Source organism: Mustela nivalis (assembly GCF_964662115.1).
Source record: "Mustela nivalis genome assembly, chromosome: 2".
NCBI classification, from domain to species: Eukaryota; Metazoa; Chordata; class Mammalia; order Carnivora; family Mustelidae; genus Mustela; species Mustela nivalis.
The window spans coordinates 169,551,721-169,578,347 of record NC_139021.1 but is presented as its reverse complement, the minus strand read 5'-3'; the positions used below and the strand labels follow the sequence as shown (position 1 = coordinate 169,578,347).

General features: G+C 43.8%; 2 protein-coding genes across 3 annotated transcripts in view; one reads left to right on the top strand and one right to left on the bottom strand.

Annotated features, from left to right (window-relative positions):
* Positions 1-454: 454 nt before the first annotated feature.
* TECTB (tectorin beta) lies at positions 455-19,118 on the bottom strand. Of its 2 annotated transcripts, none has more exons than XM_082721371.1 (11): positions 19,017-19,118; positions 18,709-18,876; positions 17,576-17,766; positions 16,179-16,321; positions 16,001-16,073; positions 10,184-10,287; positions 9,961-10,044; positions 6,203-6,365; positions 4,518-4,590; positions 3,326-3,358; positions 455-2,219 (listed from the first exon to the last, which is right to left on the bottom strand). In XM_082721371.1, the coding sequence occupies exons 2-11, from the start codon at positions 18,782-18,784 to the stop codon at positions 2,170-2,172; spliced, it is 990 nt and encodes a 329-aa protein (XP_082577497.1). In that variant the 5' UTR covers positions 18,785-18,876; positions 19,017-19,118; the 3' UTR covers positions 455-2,169. The 2 variants fall into 2 exon arrangements, with proteins under 2 accessions (XP_082577497.1, XP_082577496.1); XM_082721370.1 differs by having other exon boundaries at positions 2,061-2,219; positions 16,001-16,103.
* GPAM (glycerol-3-phosphate acyltransferase, mitochondrial) overlaps positions 14,439-26,627 on the top strand; it is a 103,113-nt gene continuing 90,924 nt past the window's right edge. The window contains exon 1 of the mRNA XM_082721367.1: positions 14,439-14,459. The gene's annotated coding sequence lies outside the window, so the exon portion shown is untranslated. The remainder of the gene's footprint in view (positions 14,460-26,627) is intronic.

The window sequence follows — 26,627 nt, the reverse complement described above, 5'->3', positions numbered from 1 at the left end:
AAGGATACCTAAGGGACTTATCTACTCTTTCCTTGTTCTCCAAACAAGGAAATGTTTTATGTGTAATACTCATGAGAAATTATAACAGAGATTATTTTGAGTGTTTTCTCTTAATTCCTTGATAGAGAAATTAGAAGATGTGAAGAGGCTTTAGCTCACCTGAGGTTGAAACACATTTGATTGCTGGTGGCTGGTGTTAGGGTGTTAGAGATAGGGAGATCATACGGATGGCATTGTCTCCTTGTGTCAGAAAGCGAATGCTGGAAGTCTTGGAAAGTAAATGTCGGGTAGAATGATGGAAGGTCTGTGGTACGTGTGTGAGTTGAAGAAGTTCTAGCCATAGGAACCCGTGGGAGGGTAGAGGAATTGGCTCTTAATATGATAGAGTAGCACCGTAAGCTGTAATCACAGGTTATCTATTTTAAGGTATTTTATTTATCCTAAAGCACCAATTGAAGATACAAGAGCATTAAACAATATGATAAAATAAAGCAAAACTAATACAACATTGTTTTACTTGGATGGCCAAAGATTTGATCATGGCTCTAAGTAGGCTATTTAAGAGTTTTTGACTAGAACCAATAAAATGTCTTCTGCCCTTCCTTGTTATAAAAATTCTGAATTTATAAAAAGAAGAAATCCCAAACCGGCTGAAGCTCCAGCTTTGAGAACAGTTTAGACGCCGCTGAGTCATTTGAATCTAGTCTGTTGCTAAACAAACGTGTACTCCATGTTTCCAGAAATTTGGGAACTAGCTGGATTTCTGAGTTCCTCAGCACAGTTCTAAAAGACTCACCCAACTACACATCTCAAAACCTCTCAAATACATTAGCCACAGAGAGACACACTGATGGGTTTTCAAAGTAAAAGCCTACTCATTAAGTCTGTACAGGACTAAGAAAAAAAGTGAGAGCTCTGGCTTTTCCTGTCCCATTCTAGCTTCTGCTGTTGACAGTGCATTCTTGGGACTTGCCCAGGGGTCTATGAGGGTTGGCTCTTCAGGTTTTTTTTTTTTTTTTTTTTTGGTTGTTGTTGGCCCTGTAAATCATTAACATCCATGCATTCTTAATCCCTGGGCTGGGGCAGGCCTCAGGGTGTGGTGCCCTGTGATGCCACTGGCCATTTTTGCAGTTGTGTTTCTAATTTTTTTGGTAGGTTCCATTCTAAGTCATAAGTCATAAGTCAAGGAGACAAAAACAGAGAGATACATGCTTGACTGTTAAAGACTACATGAGGTCAGACCATTCTGCACAGATGAAGATTTCTTAGATCAAATAGAAAAAAAAAATGCGAGAGCATTGCACATCACAAGATGTAGAGTAGGATTGGGTTGACAAATTTAGAGGACCTGTCACAGATGTCACTCCAATGTCCTGTGCCAGCAGTGGTTTCATTTAGGCAATGCCACATCATGATGTCAAATTTCTGTTAATGTGGGTTTTATTCTTCTTAGTCCTATTTAATTGTTCATTTTCTTTTGATTTTTGAAATCTCTATCAGCTCTAAAAACAAGTTAATATCTATATGATGTTTACACTTATTTAAGAAATACTATACTAAAAACAAATTGGGTTAGCCGTGGTGGCCTCTCAAGAGTTGTTTTCCTTTCTAACACTCAGATTTGAGTATTATATTCCAGTCTGATTCCTGCATTATCATTTGAAAGATCAGAACCCCCCCTGCCTGGTGGCTCAGCCCTGGTTCTTAAATAAGCATCGCAGGGCATCAATGACAAAGGCCCCCCTTGGCAAAGTTGGCTATTCCTGTTCATTCTGTACTTAGCACTGACTTTGCGATTATGCCCTACATTCTCCTCAATGCTCAGCTGCACTTGGTTGGGTGTGCTAGACTTTTAAAATTAGAATCGCTTTCAAAGGAGTCCTCTGCAGCCCTGCCTTGAGCTTGGGGGAAAAGAGACTTCTCCACCAGCCGCAGGAGAGGAACTGCAGGATCTCGGAGCCACAGGAAGTCCCAGGAGGAAGTGGGGCACCAAAGGCAATCACTGAAATTCACAAAAATCACTGGAACACGTAATTGGCAAAGCACTATTCTCTGCTTCCCAACAGTATGCTCTTCTGTTGGTTCTTGCTGGTGGCACGATAAAAGTTCGTCACGGACACAGGAGGTGATGTTGGGTGGAGGAGATGCTGCTGGCTGCCTGGTGATTTCCTACAACACGACGCAAATCCCCAGCATGACGATGAGGTGATAGAGGACATCTGTGAATCAGACAGGAGAGCAGACAGAAACACTTGACGTGGAGCAAGGACAAGGCAACAAAGGGTTAACTGGACACAAGAGTCAACCAGAAGCATTACGTGGGTTTTCATAAAACTGCACATTTTATATAAAATCCATTTATCTTTTGGGGTTTCTGCCCCTCGGTTTTGTCAGTTTCTTGCCCTCTTCCTCGTCTAAACAGGGGCAACACAGTGATGGCACGTTTTACCTTAGGGCTTTCACTACGGGACTTCTTTAGAAATGAAGATCTGGGATTAGAGTCTTAAAAAGTTGGTTTACGTGATTTCTTGTAACTGTGAGAGCGAAGTCTACATCTCTGAGTTTATTAATAAATAGAACTGTCTTACCCCATCTCCTCCCATAGTTTGTTCTCCTCATCACTTGGTAAGGTCTTGGGTCTTAGCTGAAATGTTTCTTCTTGTGAGAGGCTTCCCTGGCTACTATCTAAATCATCCCTCTACCCCCACTCCAACAGTTTCACTACAGGGAAGGGCAGAGGCCTTGACTATCTCCCTCTGTAGGAGCTCCAGTGCCTAGAAGAGTAATGATGGCTGTTCTTACTGATATTTGCTGTATGCAGGGCATTCTTTGGTGCCCTTGGTTGTAACATTTAATCCATAGAGCAGGCATGTATGATAGGAGCCATTATTCGCCCAATTTCTTAGAGGAGACTGGGGAGTGGAAGGGTGAGTTCATTGCCCAAGGTCGTTTAGTGAATGAGGGGGCAGAGTCATAGCAAGGACTCCGAGAAATTTGTTGAAAAAAATGTATCACTGAAAATCACATTCTCTTAATGCAGGAACCCAAGCAAAGCCCCCTGGTGATGTTTTTTGCTGAGAGGTGGGACCCAATTCTGCTTCGTCCAATCTGTCTCCAGATGCACCCTTCCTGCAGAGCTCAGGGGCTGGCTGGAGAGACATCAGTCTACCTCTACCCCCTTCTGTCCCACTCAGGTGTGCTTTAAAGAGCAGCTTTCAATTCTCAAGGTTTTGCTGGGGCCAAAGCTAAGCTTCTTTTAAAACACACATGTACCTTTTAAAGGCATTGCCCCATGACCCTTCGGGGAGGTGCCTCTTTTCCTTACCTGAGAAGCTATAGAGACGGAAGGATCCCCTGCCTGTAAAGAGTAAAGAGAGAGAAAGCTGAAGGTTTAAGGAAAGATCAAGGAAGGAGCCTCAGGTCTGTGTTTCCAAAATACAGACCTGACCACGTGCTCTCCCAATTAAACCAATAGCCCCCCATTGACTTTAAGACAAAGTTTATAGCAGGGTTCACCAAAGCTTCTTTGAAAGAAGAAGAAAACCATTCTCTCCTTGGTTTTCTAAGGCAGGGGTTTGTACACTTTCTGGAAGGGGCCAGATAATAAGTATTTCTGCTGTGGGCCCTATGGCCCCTATTGGAACTACTTGACGCTGTCTCCATAGGGTGAAAACATCCGGAGACAGAACCTTGTATGAACACGCGTGGCTGTGTTCCAATAAAACTTTATAGAAAACTGAAATTTGATTTCATATCATTTTTATGATATACCATAAAATATGAACTATTATTCTTTTGATTTTTTTTTTCCACCACATAAGAAGGTAAAAATGTTCTTAGTAAAAATTGTGTAGCTACTAAAGGCCCCAGCGTTCTTCCCACAGGCCCTGCACACCCTTCATGTCATACCATTCTGGTCACACTGCAAGATTACTGACGCGAGTCTTCCCTAGGCCCTGGACTAGGGTGAATCCCCTTGCCGTGAACTCCTGTAGCGCCCTACGTCCTGCGCCCCCACTGATCGTCCCCTCCCTTGCCCTTGGCATTTAGCGGCTCTCTCCTTGCTAGGTGATGAGTTCTTGAAGACAAGGGCCATGTGGTCTCCTTTAATTCTGAAGCCCAGGGTCCAGCCCAGCCCAGGGCCAGCACTGGATGCTCTATGGAGTTTTGTTGACTTGCACTGCACATTCCCAGTACATTTTGTTGTCCGCTATTACAGTTGGCTGCCTGCTCTGCCGGGAAGCTCAGCACTTCCTAATTCCTTGGGGGCACTGGAATTTAGGCTGCAGACAGAGAGTTTCAGGGTAGTGAACAAACCTCAACTTCTTGGTTTGGCCTGAGCTATGGCTTCCCCCTCGCCCGCCCCCTCCTCATCAGGTGGGAAACCTTGAGTCGCAGGTGAAGGTAGTGTCTACAAGCACAACTGGTTTGGCAATTCAGTTAAAATGCTCCGACCTGCTGTGCCTGTAAACGCAGCCCCGCAGGAACTCAGGCTTTCGGAAAACAGAGAAGCTTACTACGGAGGGAGAGCTCGACCACCAGGACGCCCCCTGTCTGGTCCCGGAGGAGACGCTTCCTCTTGTCACAGGTCTGAAGAACCCCCGCCGTGGGGGAGGGGCGGGGATGGGGAAGAGTGGGGGAGGGGCATGAGAAATGCACACAGGAGAGAAAAGAGAGAAAGGCGAGAGGTTAAAAAAAGAAGTTGCACACTTGATAGAGTCAAAATTCCCCAGTCAACGGATCTTGGTTACCTTACTTGTCTCTTTCTATTTATTTGTGTATTATCCAGAGCTCTGGCCTGATTCCCTCTCTAACTTGGGAGAAGGACAAAGCTTTACTCTAGGAACTCTTTAAACTGGAAGAAATCCTGGGGGCGGGGTGGGGTGGGGTGAGGTGGGGAGAGGTTGGATGTGGAAGGGATTGGCCCGGTTTCTTCTGATAAAAAGTGAGGCTTTTGCCTGCCCTTAGTCTCCTGACAGTGGTTTGAGAAGGGGACTCTCGCGAAGTGTGTTCCGGCTCATTTTCTTTTCTCTTTAAAATGTAGGGCCGCTAATTATCCCTTCATCACCTGTAAGATATCTCTGTCTGCTCCCTCCCCCTTTTTTCATGCTTCTATGTGACCATTTTCTGGCTAAAACAAATGAGTAGAAAGAGAGATTATAATCGTTATCTTTTGGGGGGGTTGGTTACCACAGGCTACGTGAGCAGGTGTCCTCTTGAGAAACACCATGTTCCTGCTCTCTGGGGGGTCTCTAACCCAGACAGGTCGGAGCAGGCAGCCATTCGTGATTTATCACTGTTCCGTGAAGGCAGTGGTTCTCAAGCCTGAGCGTGCCTCAGAATCACCTGGAGGGGCTGTTACAGCACAGATTTCTGGGCCCACCCAGCATTTCTGAATCAGGCGGTCTGGGGGGCCTGAGAATTTGCGTCCCTAACAAGTATCCAGGTGATGCTGAAGCTGTTGGGGACCACGCTGTGGCACCACTGTCCTAAGGACCGGGTTCACGCCTGGCTGTCGTGGAAACCTGTCTCCCACCTGGGATTCGCTCTGCATGTCCATGGATGGATTCTGTAGCAGCTTCTCGGTGTTGGGGGGTGCAGAGGGGAAGCTGGCCCCTGGCCTGGGCTGCACTGAACTTGGCTGTGAACCTGGGGCCCTGCTGCCCAGCGCTTCCTCTCAGAAAGTCAGTTCAGCAGTAACGGGTGTTGGGAATTTCTGTGGCATCTCTCTGGCTCGTTTCAAGTCACAGGGATGGACCCTTAAGCTGGCTGGGCAAGAGCTAAAAGTATCCATCTTTTGACTCCATCCAGTACCTATTGCTACTACCGACATTTTGAATTTTCCTTGTGCTTTTAAACTTTTCAAAGCATTTCCATGCCTGTTACTGTTCTCATTTTACCTAATAGGGCTCTCTGCAAAGAGAAGGGCCACGGTGACTTATCACATCACCACTGTCTTTAGAGATGAGGAAACCAGGCTCCAGAGAGTAAGCGTCATGTGCCAGACCCTGTAGCTTGTTGGTGGCAGGAAGAACAGAGCCCGAATGTCTGCCCCTACACCCAGTGACCTTTCTTCCAGAATGCCCTCAGCGCACATGTACACTGGTCTGGTTACGATTCCAGGCTAAAAATACATCTTCTCAAATACCACCCCCCACCCCCACCTCGGGTCACATTCTCATTCTGGAGAGAGGAGGCTCACCACTGGGCAGGAAAGCTTCTCGCTGTCACAGATGAATGTCTCACAGTGTAACCAAACCTTGGAGAGTTTGGGGATGTTCTGGAACCGGAAAGCGTTGAATTGGAAGGTGGCCCTGTGATCTTTCCCATTCTCGTGTACGAGGACAGTTTCATCGGTGGGGCAGCTGGAGCAGATGGGGCAGGGAGGAGGGAGAATTACTTCGTGAACTCTAGCAAAATCTGAGGTAGATTGGCAGACAACAGCAACACGGCCCTGGGCTTCTATACGGCACGTTATCCTTACAAAGCACTTTGACTGGCAGCACCTTGCTTATCTTCAGGATATGAGGTCAAGTTGAGGAGCTGTGGGGTGGTGTGCTGGTTCTCATTCTATAGACAGGGCACAGTGGGGTGGTGGGGGAGACTCAGGAGAAGCGGCACACGCTGTTAAATCACCACACCTCGATCTCAAAGAAAGGAAATTCCTGAGAGACAAGTCATCTGAAGCACGGGGACAGGGACTGACTCCCAGTATAGACACTGGTGCTGAGAACAGCACTTCCCAGAGTGCCACCATAGCCACCTGAGCCAAGTCCTACCTTCCGCCCTTCTCTGTGTATATTGTGAGGGCTTACTGCTGGGAAATTTGAAATTACGTTGTGCTATTTAAATTCTATATTGTATAGTTACCTTTGTAAAAATTTGGTCATGTTTTTAATATAGGCACAGAAAAAAAAATGACCAGAGGGATACCATCTAAATGTTGATACTGGCTACTATGGAGTGGTGGAATTATGGACGGTTTCTGCTTTCTTCTTCTATCTTTATATATTTTCCGAATTCTCTATGAGAATGTAGCATTTGGAAAATTCCAAAGTCCCAAAGGTAATAACTTAGGATGTTATAATGTTTTTCATTTACCAAACACACGCTCATTCCCTACCGAAGTGGCAGACATTCAGCGAGGTGTTGGGAGCAGACATGAATGTACAGCAAGGCCCACATATACTTTGGGGAGTATTGTCTGCAGGTGGCAAGGATCAGCAGATTCTGTCCTTCGTGGAAGAAAGTCTATGGGTCCAAAAGCTTAAGACCGGGGACAGCACCACAGAGGACCCCCAAATTAATGTTCCTCCAAGAGTGTCTCTCTGACTCCATTGTCAATCCAACCCAGTATACACACACCAGAGAGCCACCCCCACTATACGAGAGCCCTTGAGATGTGCCCTCCTCCACACACCCATCAGAACCAGACATCAGGGGGGCAGATTAGAGGTAGGACTGAAGGAATGTCAACTCCATGAGTTAGTGACTAAAATGAGAAGTGAACGGTATACCTTATTCTGGACCAAAGGTCAGAAGCCTGGCCATGGTTGTGGTGACCTCTGAGCAATGACAGAGCTGGAGGCATTTTCCAAGTTGTGAAACAAGACCTCGGAGGCTCATTTGGTGAATAAACCTGAGAGCCTTGTATGAACTCAGGACCTGAGTCCTTAAAATAGCTCCTTGCAGCTGGAGTGTCCAAGGCATGGTGTCAGCCAATGGAAAGCAATGTAAATGGAGCTTTGTTGGGGGCGGGAGGAGGCAAGTCCTGGGTGGGCTTATTAGATGTCTTGGCTCTGCTGCCTCTTGGCACTGGCTGTGGCACTTGCCCCTCTGTGACAGACAACTTGGGATGGTGGAATACCCAAGGGAGACTCTTACAACATCATCACAGGAGCCTTCTTCCTGACATAAGGTCAAAATTCCTAATAATACATCTCTTCTAATCCCTCTGTATGCTCTTGGAAACTGGATTTTCCTCCAAAAGGGCCCAGTGTGAACCCAAAGCATCTGGGAGATTAAGGGAGTGGACTATCTCATTCCTCTCTTTTCACTGGTTTTTGTGCAAGTATCTCCAACCTCAAGGGGCCATTTTAGCTAGGTAGAATATGAAACTAGATGAGGACTTCTTTAATTTGGCTCTGCTTCAACATAGGTTCTCAGGGTTTGCCCAGGAACCCTTTGATGGGGTAGGTCAGCTGTGTGCCTACATGTGTAACAGATACCCTAGGAAATTCCTATATGCACTAGAGTCTGGGGACTGCCTCTGTAGACTACCACAAAGCCACAAGCGTTCCTTTGTCTACCATCTTACACATCTGCCAGTTGGAAGCAGCAGTACCAGAGCAATTTGCAGGGAGAGGTTTCCATGGTATGGCAGAGCCTTTGTCCTATGTAGCCATTGTCTGAGAGCTTCCCAGAGCCTGATCATAATTTCAGGTCCCTATAGGTCACGAATTTATTTCACAATCTCCCCGAAGTCATTTGATTGCACCATTGTCAAGAGAACCTAAAGGAATCCTTCTGTGATAGGTATGACGTCCAAATGAAGCTACCATCTCTGCAGGAAGCTTTGCTGGGTTACTTAGATGTGGTTCTGCTGGCCTGTCCTACCGACATCTCTCAGGAAATAATGCTGCCTGAGTTGAGTCCCAAATCGTCCATCCCCTGACTAGCTCTAGACTTTGGGCAAGTTTCTAAGCCTGTTTACACCTCAGATTTCTACTACTAAAATACTACCTACTTTCTAGGGGTTTGATGAAATTAGTATTTGTAAGGCACTGACCTAGAACACGCTGGTATGTTGTAAGTGCTGTAAAGTGTTTGCTAAGTAAAAATAAATAGTTAAAGGTCCAAGGTGGCTCTGCCTTTGTTATCTAATCATTTTTGTCCCCAGCCCCAATGTTTACTTAGCTCTGAAGGCTTCTGGTGGCAGAACGGGCACACCGGTCCATTTGGGTTTGGGGAATGGTCTCTTTTGCATTTACTGTTCATTGTGTGTCTGATGCCCACATCTCTAATCTAGCTCAACCTGTCCTCTCTTTTCCAAAAGTACAGTTCTAGGTGTTTTCCAGAAAACTGTCCTCTCAAGCTCAACATGTCATCCCTGAACTCAAGGAGACTCCAAACCCTTATCCAGAATCTTCTTCCCTAATGCCCAACACCAAACAGTTCCTCACCTCTACAACCCATAACTGTGATGGCACATATTTCTCAGGCTCCTTGCCCGTTCTTCTCTCCACCCCATATCTGATTGGTTGTTAAATTTTGATCACCTCTCCGTCCCTTGGATGACCTTCCCATTCACTTGGCTACACCTCAGTTCAGGCCATGGCCTCTAATCTGGTCTTTCCACGCGCCACACCCCCCCCCCCATGCACTGCTTCTAATCCGTGCCATGGATGACTTCCAGAATTGTCTTTCTATTATAGAATCCCAATACTTTTGTCCTCTACTCAGAAATTTTAAGAACTCCCCATTATTCCATTATCTACTGAATCAGTAACAAAAAACAGTGATATTAAGATGACTGGATACTGACTAGGTACTACATGCTTAGCTTTTTATACAGACTGTCTGATTTAGGTCTTAACCAGGGTTCTGGTGTCAGATTAATTGGGTTTGAACCCACTTCCCCACAAATACACACACTAAGTAAGTGACATTACTTAACCCCCCCGTGCCTCAGTTTCCTCACCTCAAAAATAGGGATGGTAGTCATAATGGCTGCCTCTTGTAAGGCAAAAGAGTTAATAAATGGTGAAGCTCTCAGAAGAGTACCTGGTACCAGAAAGCTCTGTATAAATATTTGCTAGTATCAGTGCTCAGTCCGGAGGCACAGAGGGTGTCACAGATGTGACCCTGAGGCTTCACCTCTTCTTCCCAAGCCATCCCAAGCCAAAGGGTCCCCAGACCTACCCCACTTCTCAGCACTGTGCTCTGGAGGGTGGTACTTACCCCTTGTTGATTAGCTGCCATTGAAGGGGGTACATAAAATCGGCTGATGGGGTGGCCCAACAGCTGTTCAAAACCACTTTAAACCTGGAAATGCAATAAAATACATCACCTTGAGCCAGAGAGTTATATGCCTAGAAACATCTGGTAATTAAAAAGTCTCTTGGCTGATCTTTTTTTCTCTTCTTTGGCTTTAAAAATATAAACAGGGAGAAAACATACTTACCTGACACTCAACCCTTTGGCTTCTACTCCTGCAAACAGATCTGAACCGATTTCGGATGTCTCCAAGACAAAAGGGGCTTCCTTCTTCGTAGAGAACTTGGCATTCTTTGGGAGGAAATTGACACTGGACATTACAACCTCTCAGACTGAGCAGCTGGGTGTGATAGGAGCAGATGGTCTGGGGTGGGGTGGGGGTGGGGACACATCCAAGGGCACAGGTATATGCGAGACCACAGAGAGACCCTCAGGGACTAGAGAAGCTGTACTTCCTAGGATGCTGGTGCCATCTTGGAAGGGATGAGGCTATCCCATCTCTGGATTTGCTGGTCACAATGAGACACATACTGTATGTCCCATCTCTGCAGCCAGGAGCAAGATTTGGCTTATAGAAAAAAGCAGAATCCAAGAATGCTGAATCACTGGGCTTTACTTAATCACCCATGGGGATAGGGATAAAACACAGACAACCCCGCTTAGCTCTTGCTCACTTCCACTGTTTGCCTGAGCAGATTCCAGCCTGGGTCTGAGAGTGTATAATCTCATTCCAGTACAGTTACCAACAAAGGCAACAGCAATAACTAACTGATCACCTACTGTGTGTCAGGCACCACTCAGACTATATTGGGATAGTCTCTGTGTCAGGATATCCAGTATTTGGAGATATAGCTGGGAACAAAGCAAAGATCTCTGTCTCTAACCACCTGACATTCCAGCAAGGGATGGAGACCATAGACAGTAGACAAGTGAATTATACAATATGTTGCAAGAGAATACAGTACATGACATAGAAAAACTGTAACAGGGGCACCTGGGTGGCTCAGTGGGTTAAGCCGCTGCCTTTGGCTCAGGTCATGATCTCAGGGTCCTGGGATTGAGCCCCACATCAGGCTGTTTGCTCAGCGGGGAGCCTGCTTCTCTTTCTCTCCCTCTCTCTGTCTGCCTCTCTGCCTACTTGTGATCTCTCTGTGTCAAATACATAAATAAAATCTTTTTTTTTAAAAAAAGGAAAATAAAAACTAACAAATGTAGAGGAGGGGAGGGTAAATTGGAAGTGTAAGGAAGGCAAGCTGCAAGTTTAAATACAGTTGTAGTTAAGGAACTCTCATCAAGGTTGTGACATTTGAGCCAAGACTTGAAGGAAGCAAGGAAGCCTGTGTTTCCTGGCTAAGTACTGATACAAAGAAATGCTTCTGTAGTACCTGTAGTGCACGCAGGCATCTGGGGAAGAATGTTCCAGCTAAGGCAAAAGCCCCAGGTGACAGTGTAGTTAGCAGGACAGCAAGGAGGCCAATATGCTGAAGCTTGAGTGAGCAGAGGGGGTTGGGGAAAGGTAGGAAGTGAGGGGGGGTAGGCGGTGAAGTGGGAGAGGCTATGGGAATGGATCCAGAAGACTGTGGTCGCCTCTCGAAGTGCCAAGGGAGTATGGCCCTGATTGAAACACAGGAGCAACAGCCATTGATCCCTGGTGCGGTGTGTGTGGTCTTCACTTGGTATCTTCATCAGGCAGTTCTGGGGGAGTTATTATAATATAGTAGTATGTCCAGTGGACCTGCCCAAGGAGGCTGATTTTTCCATTCATTGTCTTAGTTTCACTCAACTTTAGTAACAACATTTCACTACTCTCTGATCTGAGCCTCCAGAGACAACAGGATCAAGACAGAAGGACAAGGTCGCTGGGCTAATCCTAGCTCCCACCACCAACTTCCAGGCAAGTCAGACGTTTGGGTCTCAGTTCCCCATCTGCAAAATGGAAGTAATCTTTGCCTTCAACCTTGCAGAGATGTTTTTATGATGGTGATTTTACGTAATAGAAGCACAAAGCTTAAACCAGGATGCTAGTTAAAAGATTGAGTTTCATGGACTTAGAGATTTGCAGAACCACAATGAGTAAACAGAGTCAGCAAGGATATCTAGTTGCGATGGACTTTAGCCCCTGACCATCTAATTTAGGGCATTTGCTGAGAGGCCTCAGAATCACCTTCTAGTGGCTCTTATATTTTTTCCTGATTGTGGGTCCAGCTAGGGCTCCCTAAGTCAGTCACTCAGAAGTCAGTTCTTTTCTTCCTGTCGGCCGACCTCTGTACCCCTTAAATGGTTGCAATAATTAAACAATAATGTTCTTAACCATCAGTGATTTACTAGCTTACCATACAGTGAAAGTTGCAGATTTACAATGGTTGTTACTGTTTATGATTACTTTCTGAGACTTGTCGTATTTCCCAAGACTGTTAACAAATGTGGGACCTAAACTGGGGACCACAGTGCAGTCCCCCAACCTAGCCACAGGTGCTTCTCCCAGCCCCATCTCCCAGGAACCAGCCCATGGGGTAGTAGAATATTGGAATAATGCTTCTACGTGTGATTCTCTTACAAAGTGGAGAGGAGAATCTGTTAATTCTCCTCTGAAATTCCATTTCTGAAACAAACACTTTTAATGGTCGGTTTCTCCACTTCTCACCTTATAGCTAAGGCAATCCTCTTCTCAGCATGATCTCCTCCTACTTTCTTTATAACATGGTTAGGGGCCTATTTCCAGATATCTTTATCCTATAATACCTGTATCATTTGTTTTGGCATTCCTGGAAACATAGAAACACCACAAAAACTACACATTTGTGGAACAGGAGGGAAGAACACCTTGAAAAATCAAGCCTTCCAGTCCCTTTACTTGATGGAAAGACTGAATCACAATGGTCCATTGACATGGATAGGATGAGTACATCTGTTTTAACAGCGGTTCATGTGGGCAAGATCTGGGAGCTGTTGTTGCTTATAAGCACAATGTGAGATAGAAATGAAAGAGAGCAGCACAAAGCTAATATAATTCTGGAACATGTTCCTAGAGTCTTTCAAAACTAAGAAGGTCACCCCTGACCCACTGTGCCCTGCAGATGTCTGACAGGGTCTAGAATATAACATTTCAGGTCTGGGCTTTGCTTTGAAGTGGGGCAGTGGCCAACTGCATAGTCCCCAGAGAGGAGGGAATAGGATGATGGAACACCAGTGGTGGGAGATGTTGGGGAAGATAAGCTCAAGATAGTTGAAGGGCCATCAGCAACATCATGACTCAGTATTATTTCAGAAGACAGAACAATGACTAATGGGCTATGGTTCAGGATATCAGATTTCACATGCTGATCGAAAATGGGAAAGGTCAACTTGCCCTTGTCCTTGGGGAAGGTAGGGAGCCCACTCTTTAGCAATCTTGCAGAAGAGCTTTGGACATTGGGTGGAAGGTCAAGGTTGATCACCTCTGAAGATTGTTCTGACTTTGGAAGCCTATGAATTTGGACTCTATTGCTTGCATTTTTTCTATCCCAAGTCTTTCCCCGGGTCTCTGTCTAACTAAGAAGAATGGTCAATACTATTTTGATTGCATAGAAGTCAACCCAATCCCACACTGACATTGATGGTGTAAAGGTAACAACACTATTATGGTAGCTGCTGGTGCCAGGAACTCTCAGAGTTTTCACTTTATATGGGGCCAAAGGCTGTGACCATGAGTTTGGCTACTTTGCAGGCACATACCTTGTACCAGGTAGTATGGTAAATGCTTCATAAAAATAGTTTTACTTAATCCTCATAATAAACATATGGGATAAGTGCTATTATTATTTTTATTTAACAAATTAATAGATGAAGTCCCCAAGGGGTTAACTAACTTACCACGATCACACAACTAGTAAATGGCAAAACTAGACCTTAAACCAGTGGGCCAACGGCAGACTATTTTCTTAAGCACACTGCTAGTCCACTTCTGCAGGCTGACTACCTTCCTTTATTTTGGATTAGGGGCCAAAATAAAGTCAATTCCCGACTTCTTGCCAGGAATATCAACTATGGGCTGTTGGCAGGACTGAGTGGGAGGGGGTAGAGGGAGAAAAGAGGAAGCACGTTGAGTAGAACTGGTGGTTTTGGAGCCCAACACTCAGAGCTCTTGGAATCCTAAGCAATTAGCTGTGCATTGATTCCTTTGTCCCATCGAGGGCACAGCTCTGTCTCTGGTAATTTGATGGAAATGTATGCAGGGGGCAGCTGTTGCTTCAGAGACACACAAGAATGCTCTCAGAGCGGAAGAAGGGAGGAGAAGAAAAATACCAGCCGCGCGGGTCAGGCCTAGGAAACCAAGCCCATGGTAGGAATATTAATCAGTACAAAAGTTTCTGTTGCAACATCAGACCCCCTCTTTGTTGAGACCTGTTTGTCCTGTAAGGGTCTTGATGGGCCCCAGGGGACGCCTTAGCCTCATTTCTAGAACAGCTCAAGAAAGTGTCCTGGTAAGTCTGTCTCTCCAGCCCAGAGGATGATCTGGGAGGTGATGAGGCTACACCTCTTTTTGTTTGTTTGTCTTCTTAAAAAAGAACAGATTCCTTCCAGCGCTAAGATGTGATATATATTTCTGAAACTTAGCCCAACATGGCAGATGGTGGGTGATGGTTTTTGAGAACCCTCATGCCTCTCTATTGCCAGCTGTCATAAAATCTTCATAGGATCGTATCTATGATTTTATCTGGTTAAGATAACAATCGTGCATATCTGGACAGGGGCTCAGTAGTAAAGACTGGCCATTGCCGTGATGTCCCCTGAGACTGTTGTTGATGAGTGAGTCCATTTTTCTCTCTGGACAACCTTCAGCAGTTATGATGTTGTCATCTTTTAATCCCCCTGCTGGTCCATACTACATTTACCCTCCTGATTATAGGCCCAGGAGTTCTAAGGGATTCCTTTTCTCTGGAATTAACCACTAGCCATGTGTGGTCAGGGTCCAACCTAGGTTCTTTGGGACCTTAACTCTTCTATGACTTACAGTCCTTTAAAAAAAAAAAATCAAAATTTTGAATATGAAATTAAACACAGAGCCTTGAATGAGGCCAGTGCAAAAGAGGGATCATGAAACCCAAGCTCCATCCCCTTCATAGGAAGTAAGGCTCAGAGAGCAGTGCTAAGAGATCCGTATGTTAGACTGGGCACTGCTCCACACTATCTGTGGGGTCATGGGCACACCATTTCCTCCTTCTGTGCTGTAGATCCTTGACTGCAAAATGGACCTGGTGACTCTGGGATTCCTTCTAGAGGATTTCTCACCTTCTGAGTTCACCTGGATTGGTAGCTTCTAGGCAGCAGGGAAAGCAAGTTCAAAGAGTTCAAGGCCAGTGGAATTCCAGGTAATAGAGTCCTTTCTTTTGTGAAATGAATGCGTTGGGCACGATGGCTTCTAAGGATATCTCCCAGTTCTAACATTCTTTGTAAAAGTTTCTATTTATTCCTCTAGCCAGTTGGAGTGTTATTGTAAGTATGCCTCTTCATTGGAATCTGCAGGTTTAAAAAACCTAACACCCTTCTAGACAGGAGGGCAGCTGGACTAATGGCTGTGGCTTATTTAGTTTTATTTTGAGAGACCAAATGGTGCCTTCAACTTCAATGACGCTTTAACAGGAGCTAGATTCTAATACCACTCTCTGGAGCGGGTTGCAATGGAAACTAAGACGGTTTAAGAGTTAGACACTGGCTGTCTTACTGCCTCTTGACTTCTGATGACTCAGAGGATTGCCCTTGCCTCAGTTTTATCATAAGATGGGAACGTGCACTTTCTATCTCTGTGGCCCTTTTATGGCTCCTCTACCCAGTCTATGACTCAACCTTCCTGTGGCATCTATTCTTTGAAGAGGTTTAAAACTAGACCGAAGCTTATGTCTTAATTTGAATTCAAGAATGGGGCTCTGCAGAGAGCTTAGGGAAGAGCAAACCCCAAGGAAGCCTCCCGTCATCTCCTGAAAAGACCACAGACCACACTAATGAGATCCTGGAGACCACTTACAGTATAGAAGTTGAGAGACAACTGGCTTTCAAATGTGCCCATGCTCCCATTCTTCACGTGAACAGTGGCCACTCTGAAAAGGGGAGAGAATTTTGCATAAGGACTGAAACATGCCTGATTGACAGGGACTGCAGAACACACACAAGGCAGCCAACCCTCCACTCTCAGAGCAACTTACCTTTGGTCAAAGGCAGCCTGGTTCACCAAGTAGGTGGAGTGATAGGTGCAGGAGAAGGAGTAGTTCACGGGCTGATTCTTTACAATCACTGTGCTGTCATTGGAAACGATGTGGCTATAGAAGTGGTAGATGGGGGGCTTGTACTGGAGAGAGGAAGAAGGCAGTTAGGGTGGCCCTGGACCCCATGATGAGAAGGAGGGTCCCGGGAAAAGTGACCAAAGATGGTCAGACCTATGGGGAGACGTCAATGGTGAGCTGTGAATTTCCACAAAGAGTTCTTGAGTATGTTTGACTAAGATTGTTTAAAATAATATGGGTTGAATGTTGCACACTTACAAGAGATCTATATTGGGCTTCTACCCAAAAAGAATAGGCTAAAGAATCTGTTTCCCAGCATCAACTTTTTATCCACTTCCCCCATCCAAATAATCTTACATGACTACCTTCGCCCATCTCCCATGTCTAGAACATGTCATTATTTGTTCTTTCCCTCTCCCAATAATGAACACTACTTCTGTGGCTTTTTCCTCTGGCTTGTTGAACTCCTAGATCACAGAATATTAGAGTTGTAAGGGATCTTGAACATCTATGGGAGAGGTGACCTGCCTAGGACCACGCGGATGATTTCTAGTTCACTCTTCCAGGATACTCAAAGACATGCTGTTTCTGTGAATCATGTCCATAAATCTCTAAATCACTGAGTCCTCATGGGGCCTTTAGGAAGAGAAGGCGGCCTTGGGACTGTCTCCTGTCATTTTCTGAGACCTCGCGTCTTCTGTAATCAAGGTAGTAGGAATGCTAAAGGTCAGCAGTGGAGAAGACTCCCTTTGTGACTATACCTCTACTGGTCCTGTGGTCCCCAACTTTGACTTAATTGGAAGGTCTCCGACGTCTCCTCTGACCTATAAGGATATTCGGCAAGAGGTTGCATGTGGTTCCTTCTAATTCTGATTATCTGTCTCAGGTACTTCACAAGACTCAATTATAAATTATATTATACTTTGGTTACTCCTGTAAAGTACATTTCCAACTACTTCAAAGTCTTGAGCCAAGGATGTCCCACCATCCAACCCGGAAGGATGGTAGCTTGTGAGCACACGCTTAGAACTCAGAGCAAGGTGGAGGTGGGAAATGTGTATTGTTCTACTCACCAAAGGTGGCTTAGTTCACTCAGGCAACAAATTAGGAGAATAAAATTCGAATCCAAAGAGTCACTTAAACGAGGCAGAGAAGAAGAATTTAAATAACACTAACATTCCAGGAAATAAGAGTCAGGATTGGCTCTTAAAAGGAAATTGGTGAATTCTGAATCCTTTTAAGGGTGGGCAGCAGACATCTTATTTTGGGGCCCCAATTGCATGATCCTAACAACTCTTCATTGTGTGGCTTAGACTTACCTCGGACTGGGTTCCACAATAAGACTTGTTTTTAGGTGACAAATCCGGGATCACAAATTGATAGTAACCCCCTTCATGGACCCCGTTGTAACACAGCCCCCCGAGGGCCAGCTGATGTACTTCCCAGCCATAGGGACACTCAGGGATTTTGGTGATGATGGTTTTGGGATAACAAAACACAAGAATGACATCTAGGAAAAGGATACACATGGTTTGAAATCAGGTATGGTAATCATATTAATATTCATAAAGGACAGTGGGTTCTAGCCACACCTGAACATGCAAAGCAGTTGGATAAAAACACTTTCCTTTCTATTCTTCATGAACCGTGATGACTGTTCTACCCAAACCCCAGTCACTGAAGTTTTCTAGTTTTTGCTACATCTTGTGATATCTGCATGATACTTACTATGTACTCAAAATTGGTCCACTTTTCAGCTTTAATCTATTTGAAGGAATATATTTGTTAAACCAGATTGAATGGATTAGAAATACAGATAAATTTGGGGACATCTGGGTGGCTCAGTGGGTTAAAGCCTCTGCCTTCGGCTCAGGTCATGGTCTCAGGGTCCTGGAATCGAGCCCCTTCATCAGGCTCTCTGCACAGCAGGTAGCCTGCTTCCCCCTCTCTCTCTGCCTGACTCCCTGCCTCCTTGTGATCTCTGTCTGTCAAATAAATAAATAAAATCTTAAAAAGAAAAGAAATATAGATATATTTAGAAATAGATACAAATTTCTGTGCTTATGGAAGTGAGCAAATAATTTAAATTTTTTTAAATGTCCATTTCATGCACAGAACATAGATTCAATAAGTCAAAAATGAAATAGATTACGTATTTATTAAATTGTTGTAATATATTGTTTATTTGTTAAAAATAAATATTTTCATATCTATTTATGTATCTATCTATCCATTCATCTATCTAGGATTTTATAATTTTAGAAGTCTCAAGTTTCTCCAATGCACTGTTATTTCCCACGGGAAAAGTCTGGTTGGCACTGCGTGCTTAACTGCATCTACTTGGTTAGGGTACTGATACTGCATTTTGATAGCAAGAGAAGCACAGAGCTTTGCAAAGAGAGTCTTCTGGAAACTTCCCTTTAGGGAAAGATGGGCTAGCCCCAGGGCATACCTGCTTTATTCGGAGTGCAAGATCTCGCAGAGGCTTCCACAAAGACAGCCAACAGGACAAAGGCCCTCATCACCATCGCTTCTCAGAACTTGCTCTTTGCCAGTTGGCCTTGAAACCAAGCTGGCCAAATCTTCACAGTCCTGCCAGAGAGCCCGAGCCTGGGTCATTCTAGGTCAGAAACAGGAGCGAAAAGTTAAAAATCTAGGATGAAAACAAAGCAGCACACCATAATCTTGGGGGAAATTTTCAAGGGAGATCCATAATTCTGTTCCTTGTCCGCGCCGAGAGGCAAAAAGTGGTGTTCCTACCACTGGGAACGTCAGTGACACAGGCCGTTGCTCATGTTTCTGACTGTTTCATTCTTTCCGGATTGTAGAGGCTGCCTTCCCAGATGCTCCCTAAATCTCCGGCCTCAGTCCTAGCTCGACTTTATATCAGCTGAGGGTGTAAAAGAAACCAGCTCCAGATAAATCACAATGGACATGCATTGCCCACTGTGGGGGGAAATAAAGGGAAACCTGGCGTAGTAATCCGATGGGACGCTCAGGTTCAGCCACTTGAATCTAGTTCCTCTTACTTCACGGAGTTGGAAAAACCATTTTGTTTTGTTTTGTTTTGTTTTTAACTGCTTCAAACAGGATTGGAATAAGAAGCTGAATTTTTCCCCCCCTTACAAAAAATAACTTCGATTGGAGGCCAACTAATTTCTGCACAGTTCTAGAGGATGATTTTCCTTTTTTATGTCTTGGTTTCTTGGCTTTAATTCTTGCATTCTTAGTTTTTTATGGAGGCTATCTAAACTTTAAATGAAAGAGGACCCAAGTTGGACAGTGTTACAATTGCTACTCAAACAAAAAATAGGTTGTTTGTATTAATGCAAACATGTTAAGGGATTCCCCCCCAACCCCACCAACACATATTTTTTTAGTAAACCCTGAACTAGAATGTCATCCTGGCATTTCTTTAAAACATCATCCCGAACCCAACTTTATATTTTAGATCTCCCAGCTTTTGAAGCTTTGTTAGCCCCCCAGAGCAGTGATATTGCAAGAAGGAACTTAGAAAGGTAATCTTATGATTCAGTCCTCAGTCACCAAACAAGATCTCCCTAAAAACAACAGATAAAACTGAGAAGTTCCCGAATATATTACCTGAGGGTTTTTTGTTTTTAATCACCCAGAAATTTAAGAATGAAGAATCAGTGTTTGTTTTAATTTTTGTTTTTGGAGGAAACAGATTCTTTTATCAATCAATGGAAGGCACTGCGTAAAACCCTTCGAGAGCCATTGTAAACATTTGTTTTTTTTTTTTTTTTTAAAGATTTTATTTTTTTATTTAGAGTACTGGAAAATGCCCTCCTTTTTGGCAAGGCTTTATAATGTAGCTGAGAAACTAAGTCACCAATACACAGTGATTCAGAGTTAGAATACTGGGTTAAAGCATTGTTTTGCTACTTACTACATCTCCTTAGTTTTAAGATACCCATTCCTCCTTCTGAGCTCACATGATTTAGTGTTGTGGAAACACAGGGATGTGTTTATTAGCAGTGCGCTCACCTAACGTGGTAGCGATTCCTTGTTTCCTAAACATCTAATGGTAAGTCGCTGGTATGTCTTACAATGATGGTGTCAAAAAACCGAGGAAGTAACCCTGTGGCAAGTCCTTAAAAATTTCCATGACTCAGTTTCCTTCTCTCTAAATGGAGGCATAACCCTGGGCTTACCTTACAGAGTAGAATAGCAATGATATGAAGGCTCTTACAAGCTACAAAATAGTCAATAAATAACAGAGTACATGAAAAGACAGCCAACAGTTTTATATAAGTGTGTATGTCCTTGAGTTTTTTCCTCCCTCACAGAGAAGGACCATGTGTTTCCTCATAGATTCATTTAACAGGAGACATATCTATATTGTATAAAGTGATATTGCAAGAAGGAACTTATGTACGTATTTTCTGGATAAAGACATGCATATTGTACAACAGACATGCATGTATAATGGACACGCATGTATTTTATGGATAAAGACTAAATGGACTGAAGAAGGGAGGGCATAGAACACATTAATTTTTTTTATATAGACACTTGGATCAAATTCTGTGTGGCTTGTATATACCGATCTTCACAGTTCATTATAGGCATTACTTTCTGAGCACAAAAAAGGCGCTTGACTCTAACAAGTATGTGTGAATTCTCTGAGTTTCTCTTTCCTAGGGCTTAGCACTAACTCTGTGTTTCTTCCTTTGTCCTTTTTCTTAAACATCTATTGAGCTCCAATAGTATACTGTGCACTGGGAAGACACGGGCAAGTCAGTGGTGTCAAGGAACTGGGGGGGGGGGTGGATGGGGGAGGCACAGAGTGATGGATTATGGGAAAGAGAGGAGGGGAAAGGGGAAAATTAAGATGCTTGACAAAGGAATGAAAAAGAAAGCGAGGTCACAGAGGGCCAAAGCAGCCAAGCCTCTAGAGAATGGCCCTCTGATTTGACATAATGATTGTTCATCACTGATAACCACTATTGTTATTTTCTATAGGTTGGGATTCTTGTTTCTATTCCAAGATTTTTTTAAAAGGAATTGCATTTTTTATTAATTATTTTTATTGACATATAATGTATTATTAGCCCCAGAGGTACAGGTCTGTGAATCACCAGGTTTACATACTTCACAGCACTCACCATAGCACATACCCTCCCCAATGTCCATAACCCAACCACCCGCTCCCTACCCCCTACCCCGCAGCAACCCTCAGTTTGTTTTGTAAGAATAAGAGTCTTTTATGGTTTGTATCCCTCCCAATCCCATCTTGTTTCATTTTTTCCTTCCCTATCCCCAAATCCCCCCATTCTGCCTCTCAAATTCCTCATATCAAGGAGATCATATGATAATTATCTTCCTCTGATTGACTTATTTCACTCAGCATAATACCCTCTAGTTCCATCCACATCGTTGCAAATGGCAAGATTTCATTTCTTTTGATGGCTGCATGGTATTCCATTGTATGTATGTGTGTGTATATATATATATATATGCCATATCTTCTTTATCTGTTAATCTGTTGATGGACATCTAGGTTCTTTCCATGGTTTGGCTATTGTCCAAGAAGATTCTTTTCACACATCTTCAGGTATGGACTTCTTTTCTTTTTTTTTTTTTTTTTGGACTTCTTTTCAACCAACTTTGGCCCAAGCAGGTCAACAAGATCATCTAGTCTCTGACCTGGAAGGACAGAGTTCCCTCAAGGAAAGTGAAGCAGTGGAAACCAAAACCTTTCTTGTCTTGCAGTGGAAATGTCTGATAAACACCTACAAGATGCTGTGAGGAAGTGTAGGGTCAGTTTGGGCAGACAGACCCTGCTGTTGGCCTGAGATCAGAAGCCCACCCCTAGCACTTACTAGCTGTGGGTTCTTGGGCAAGTTACTTAGCTTCCATGAGCCTTAATTTCCTCTTATCTTAAAAGGATATGATGGCATCTATGACATAGTGTTAGAGTATTAAATAAGATATAAACTGTTTTGTAAAGACACAATTTATTTTCCTCTATAAGGGTCAGGGCATCAGGGAAGACTTGTTTTATGCTTCGTTCTACTTGGGAAATCCAAAGAGGAGAGTGTGTTAAGAGTGGGTCATCACTGGCGAGTGTATATATTATTGCCATCAAGGATGAATTATGTCATAAATAGCAAAGAGCACAGGTTCTGAATCAGAGACTGTCCCTGTCACATTTCCGGCTGTGTGATCTTGTCAAATAACGTGATCTCTCTAAGCCTTCAGTTTCTAAAGCTGTAGAACGGGGCTCCCTATCCCCAGTGGCTGTTGTGAGAGCCTAATGAAATGATACATGTAAATTGCTTAGCACAAGGCCTGGTGCGCAATAAGTGCTCAGTAAAGATTTACTGCCATTAAGTTTATTCACCTGAGATTGGTATCCTCAGGCTGAGAACGTGTCAGTAGTGTTCCCGTATGAACTCTGGGCATTTTCTAATGGGAATAAATCTCTCTTTAGAAGCCCACTTTCACAAAGAGCAGGTGCTTTTGATTTCCAGAAAAGCCTGATAATGATAAGATCTCGCCTACAGTTTCTTGGATGTGGGGGCCTACCTAACAATCAGGGATATGATACTCCTTTCAAGGGCAAGTTGAATGAAGTTGGGGAAGCGGAGTCAACTTTTGTGGCAGGCTGCTCCCTAGATGTTGAATTTGCATAAGAAACAGAACAGGACACAATGTACTTGGGCAGAACAGTATTTGATACTTGTTCTGATAAAAGGTAGGAGGCTCCTATTTTTTCATGGTAATTACCCACTGTTCTGCCACCCCATCCCATCCCCTCTCTGCTTTTTCCAACACCCTTCTCCCTTCTGGAGAGGACGCTGACCCCTTCTGGGATGCCACTGGGGGATGGATCCCAAAGCAAAGTCTCCCACTGAGACTCATTGCTATTTCTCTATCAAACACACGAACAAAACTGACGGGAAGATTTGAACACTTCCAGGATTTTTAAAAGAATCCAGTAAAGGGGGTTTTAGGGCAGACTCATCTGAAAGGTGAGCTTGTTTCTCGTTTGTCTTGCTTTTGCAAATTGCCAGGCAATAGAACTCTATTTGAAGGTCTTGCATGAGTTGTGAAAGCTGACCCAGACATCGAAGGATTGCCATTTTCAAAATTCCAATCAACATTTTCATTCGTCACTCAGAAATCATATAGGTGATGAATCACGATGATAAATAAACCAGGAAACCCTTACTAGGATAACAGATGGGACTTTAGAAATAAAGCTAATAAGCATGCGTGAAAGTTTAAAAGGCTACTTTATTAACTTATTTTTTTTAAAGCACACTGTTTTGAGTTCATTAAATGTTGGCTTTGTTCAATAGACTCCATTGTTTCCTTTAAGCCCTGAATCAAGCCTTCTTCTACTTTGTGGGAGACTCTTTTGCCAAATTGCAAATGAGGGGGTGTTCCCATGCAGGCTTCAATGGCTTACTCCTTGGGAATTAATAGTTCTCTGGAGAAAGTGGTGTTCGCCTCAGAGAAAATACACTTCATAAAGGAGAACTGAGAAGTGAGAAAACCATCTGTGCTTGATGGTGAATCAGAAATTCAGAGCAAGAAGCTCGGCCCCTCCCCACCCTCCCCAGACACGGCAGCCACCAGCTTCAGGCAACCAGATTACCCCAGGCAGAAGGAGAGCTTTAGGTCTGGCTAATCTCTAAGCAAGGGGGTGGCGGGAAATAAAGCCTTACTTTTTTCTCAGAAGAGTAGGACCCATTGGGCCCTCCCTGGCCTGTCTCTCCACCACCCTCCTCACCTCCAAGACTAAAGAATAAAAAACAGTCCCTCTTCAGATGAAGATTAGGGATCTCATTGCTGGTCGAAAACATTCAAGATGAGTGATTTTTTCCGTTCTTAAAACTTCCCAAGGTATCATTCTTTTATTCCTTCATTCATTTACGCATTCATTCATTCATTCACCAAATATGTAATGAATGTCTGTTAGGTACCAGGTAGTAGTCAAATACAAGGACATAAATATGTACACAGATGGTCCTTGACATGGCAGTGGTTTGGCTTAAGATATTTTTTGACTTCACGATGGTGCGAACGTGATGAGTTCAGGATAAACCATACTTCAAATTTGAGTTTGGATTTTTTTTTTCCCTGGGCTAGCAATGCACAGTACAACACTCTTTTGTGATGCCAGGCAGCCCCCTCATAAGTTGAGTAAGATCTGTGGATCTTCTACTTGCGGCAAATGTAAAGAAATTGAGCAAGGACACAAATAGGTTATAAAGAGTAGCAGGACAGAGAAGACGCATCTAATTTCAACGATCTGGTCAAGACAGGGCCTCAAGGATGACAGAGCTGGGGTGTGTGTTGATGGGATTTGTTCACAGGGGCACACGTGTGTGTGTCAGTGTCTATGTAAGGACAGGATATTCTAGGCAGAGGGTATGCATGTAAGGAGATTCCGATTTGGAAAATATTGGCTGAAGTTGTCCTTTGAGAGGAAGAAGCCAAAGAACTTTCAAACTGCCCTCAAACGCAGAAGGGTATTACTCCGTATTTCTTCGTGAAGTCAGTTATATCTTGGCTAGTTCGTTAGCCAAAAGAGACCTGGTCAGACTCCTTCTGAAGTCCTGAAGATGCGCATCTCTGGTTTGCTGGCACGAATTCTCAATACCTCCTTCTGCTTCCTGCCTGCCGCTCGCAGGCACCCTTGTTGAAGTGTTTCTGAGGACAGGGCCATTTCTATATCACCTCAAAGGGGTTTCTGTGTAACTGAGGTGCCTGCAGCTGTCAAGGTTGCCCCCATGCTCTGAGAACCAAATTGCTTCCTGGGGCTAGGGAGGCAGTGTTTTCCAAATCTTTCAGCTTTGGGAAAAAAAAAAAAAATCTTGCAACTCTGTTGGCACTCCCCTGGCAAAATGTACGCTCTGCGCTGTGGCTCACAGAGCTCATGTACAAATTCTGAGTATTCCTATTTTTCTGTTTTTCTGACCCAGCACAGGCAGGTCTTATCTATTTATTAAACTGGTAGGATGCTGTGTGACATTTTAAAGTCTGCTTTGCCTCTCAGTGCATACGTTGTGCGCTTCTGAACCTGGAGAGTGACAACACCTGTGTTAAACATTTGGGGAAGACTGGAAATTTAGGAACGTATAAATTTGTTTCTATTATCCATATGAAGTAGACACCCCAATTGATTTTAAAGACTCAAGGGTGATAGTTTTTGAGTAGAGAAAGTTATAAATCATGACAATATTTTCATCATAACATCTATAATTCATTGTTTGGTTGAAGGAATTTAGAGCAGGAAGTTTATGTTGTAAACTTTTTTTTTACATGGTAATGATTAAAATAGAAAACCCTTTCATGGGACTGATTTGTCTTTTTGATTTCTAAAGTGAAGTTTTTTGCTTGTATGGCCGGGGGAAATGGTAATTAAAATGGATAGATTGATCACTAGCCACAAGGAGCAAGGCAAAATGCTGGGGCAATAGACATGCATAATTAGATGTTACTTACCAGCCATTTTCTTAAAGCCATAAACCCAGGGCTGTGATGGACCCAAGGGGGGTAGAACACTAAAACCTCTGAATCTGGAGGTCTTTTCTTTCTTGAGCCAAGGGTTCTGGGGATGGTAAGTAGGTGTTAGGTGATTTTAGAAGGTTGCAGATGGCTGAAGGCCATTGCATGGAAAGCAGGACCAAACCACCTTGGACATCATTGACAAAAGACATGAACAATGAAGAAATATTGGGTATAAGCTGAAGTGTTCTATAGGCCACGGGGGTAGAAACTGGATGATGAGGAGTTTCTTGTTGATGTTTCTAAATGTTGGTGAATGAATGGACTCTCCATGATCTAGACAATCGTAATCATTCTTGAAAGACAAGCTCAAATCTACATGCTGTGACGATGTCTCAGATCTCGCTACCTCTGGGGACTTTGAACTGTTTGAATTTCTACTGTCTGCATCATATTTATAGCATCTAGTAGGTGCTGCAATGTATCTGCTTTGTCTCCTGAAATTGAGAACTTGTAGGTCTCTGTATTGACTATAACACCAAAAAATGTCATACTGATTGTTTGCTGAGGGATTGGTTATATGGCCAATTCTGTACAAGAATAGAATAGAGAAGCACCTGGGTGGCTCAGTGGGTTAAGTCTCTGCCTTCGGCTCAGGTCATGATCTCAGGGTCCTGGGATTGAGCCCTGCATCGGGCTCTCTGCTCAGTGGAGAGCCTGCTTCCTCCTCTCTCTCTCTCTCTCTGCCTGCCTCTCTGCCTACTTGTGATCTCCATCTGTCAAATAAATAAATAAAATCTTAAAAAAAAAAAAGAATAGAATAGAAGTAGAAGTTTCTTTCTCACTCATGTGATGTTTCAAACACCAGTCGGTGATAGTCTTCCTGTG

Excerpts from the sequence above, each read along its gene's own strand:
- TECTB (XM_082721370.1), bottom strand. The coding sequence starts at position 18,784 with ATGGTGATGAGGGCCTTTGTCCTGTTGGCTGTCTTTGTGGAAGCCTCT. Across the intron at positions 10,288-16,000 it reads TGTCTCTCAACTTCTATACT|AATGCCAAGTTCTCTACGAA; the intron begins GTAAGTGGTCTC and ends TTCCTCCCAAAG. Across the intron at positions 6,366-9,960 it reads TGGCAGCTAATCAACAAGGG|CTGCCCCACCGATGAAACTG; the intron begins GTAAGTACCACC and ends CATCTGCTCCAG.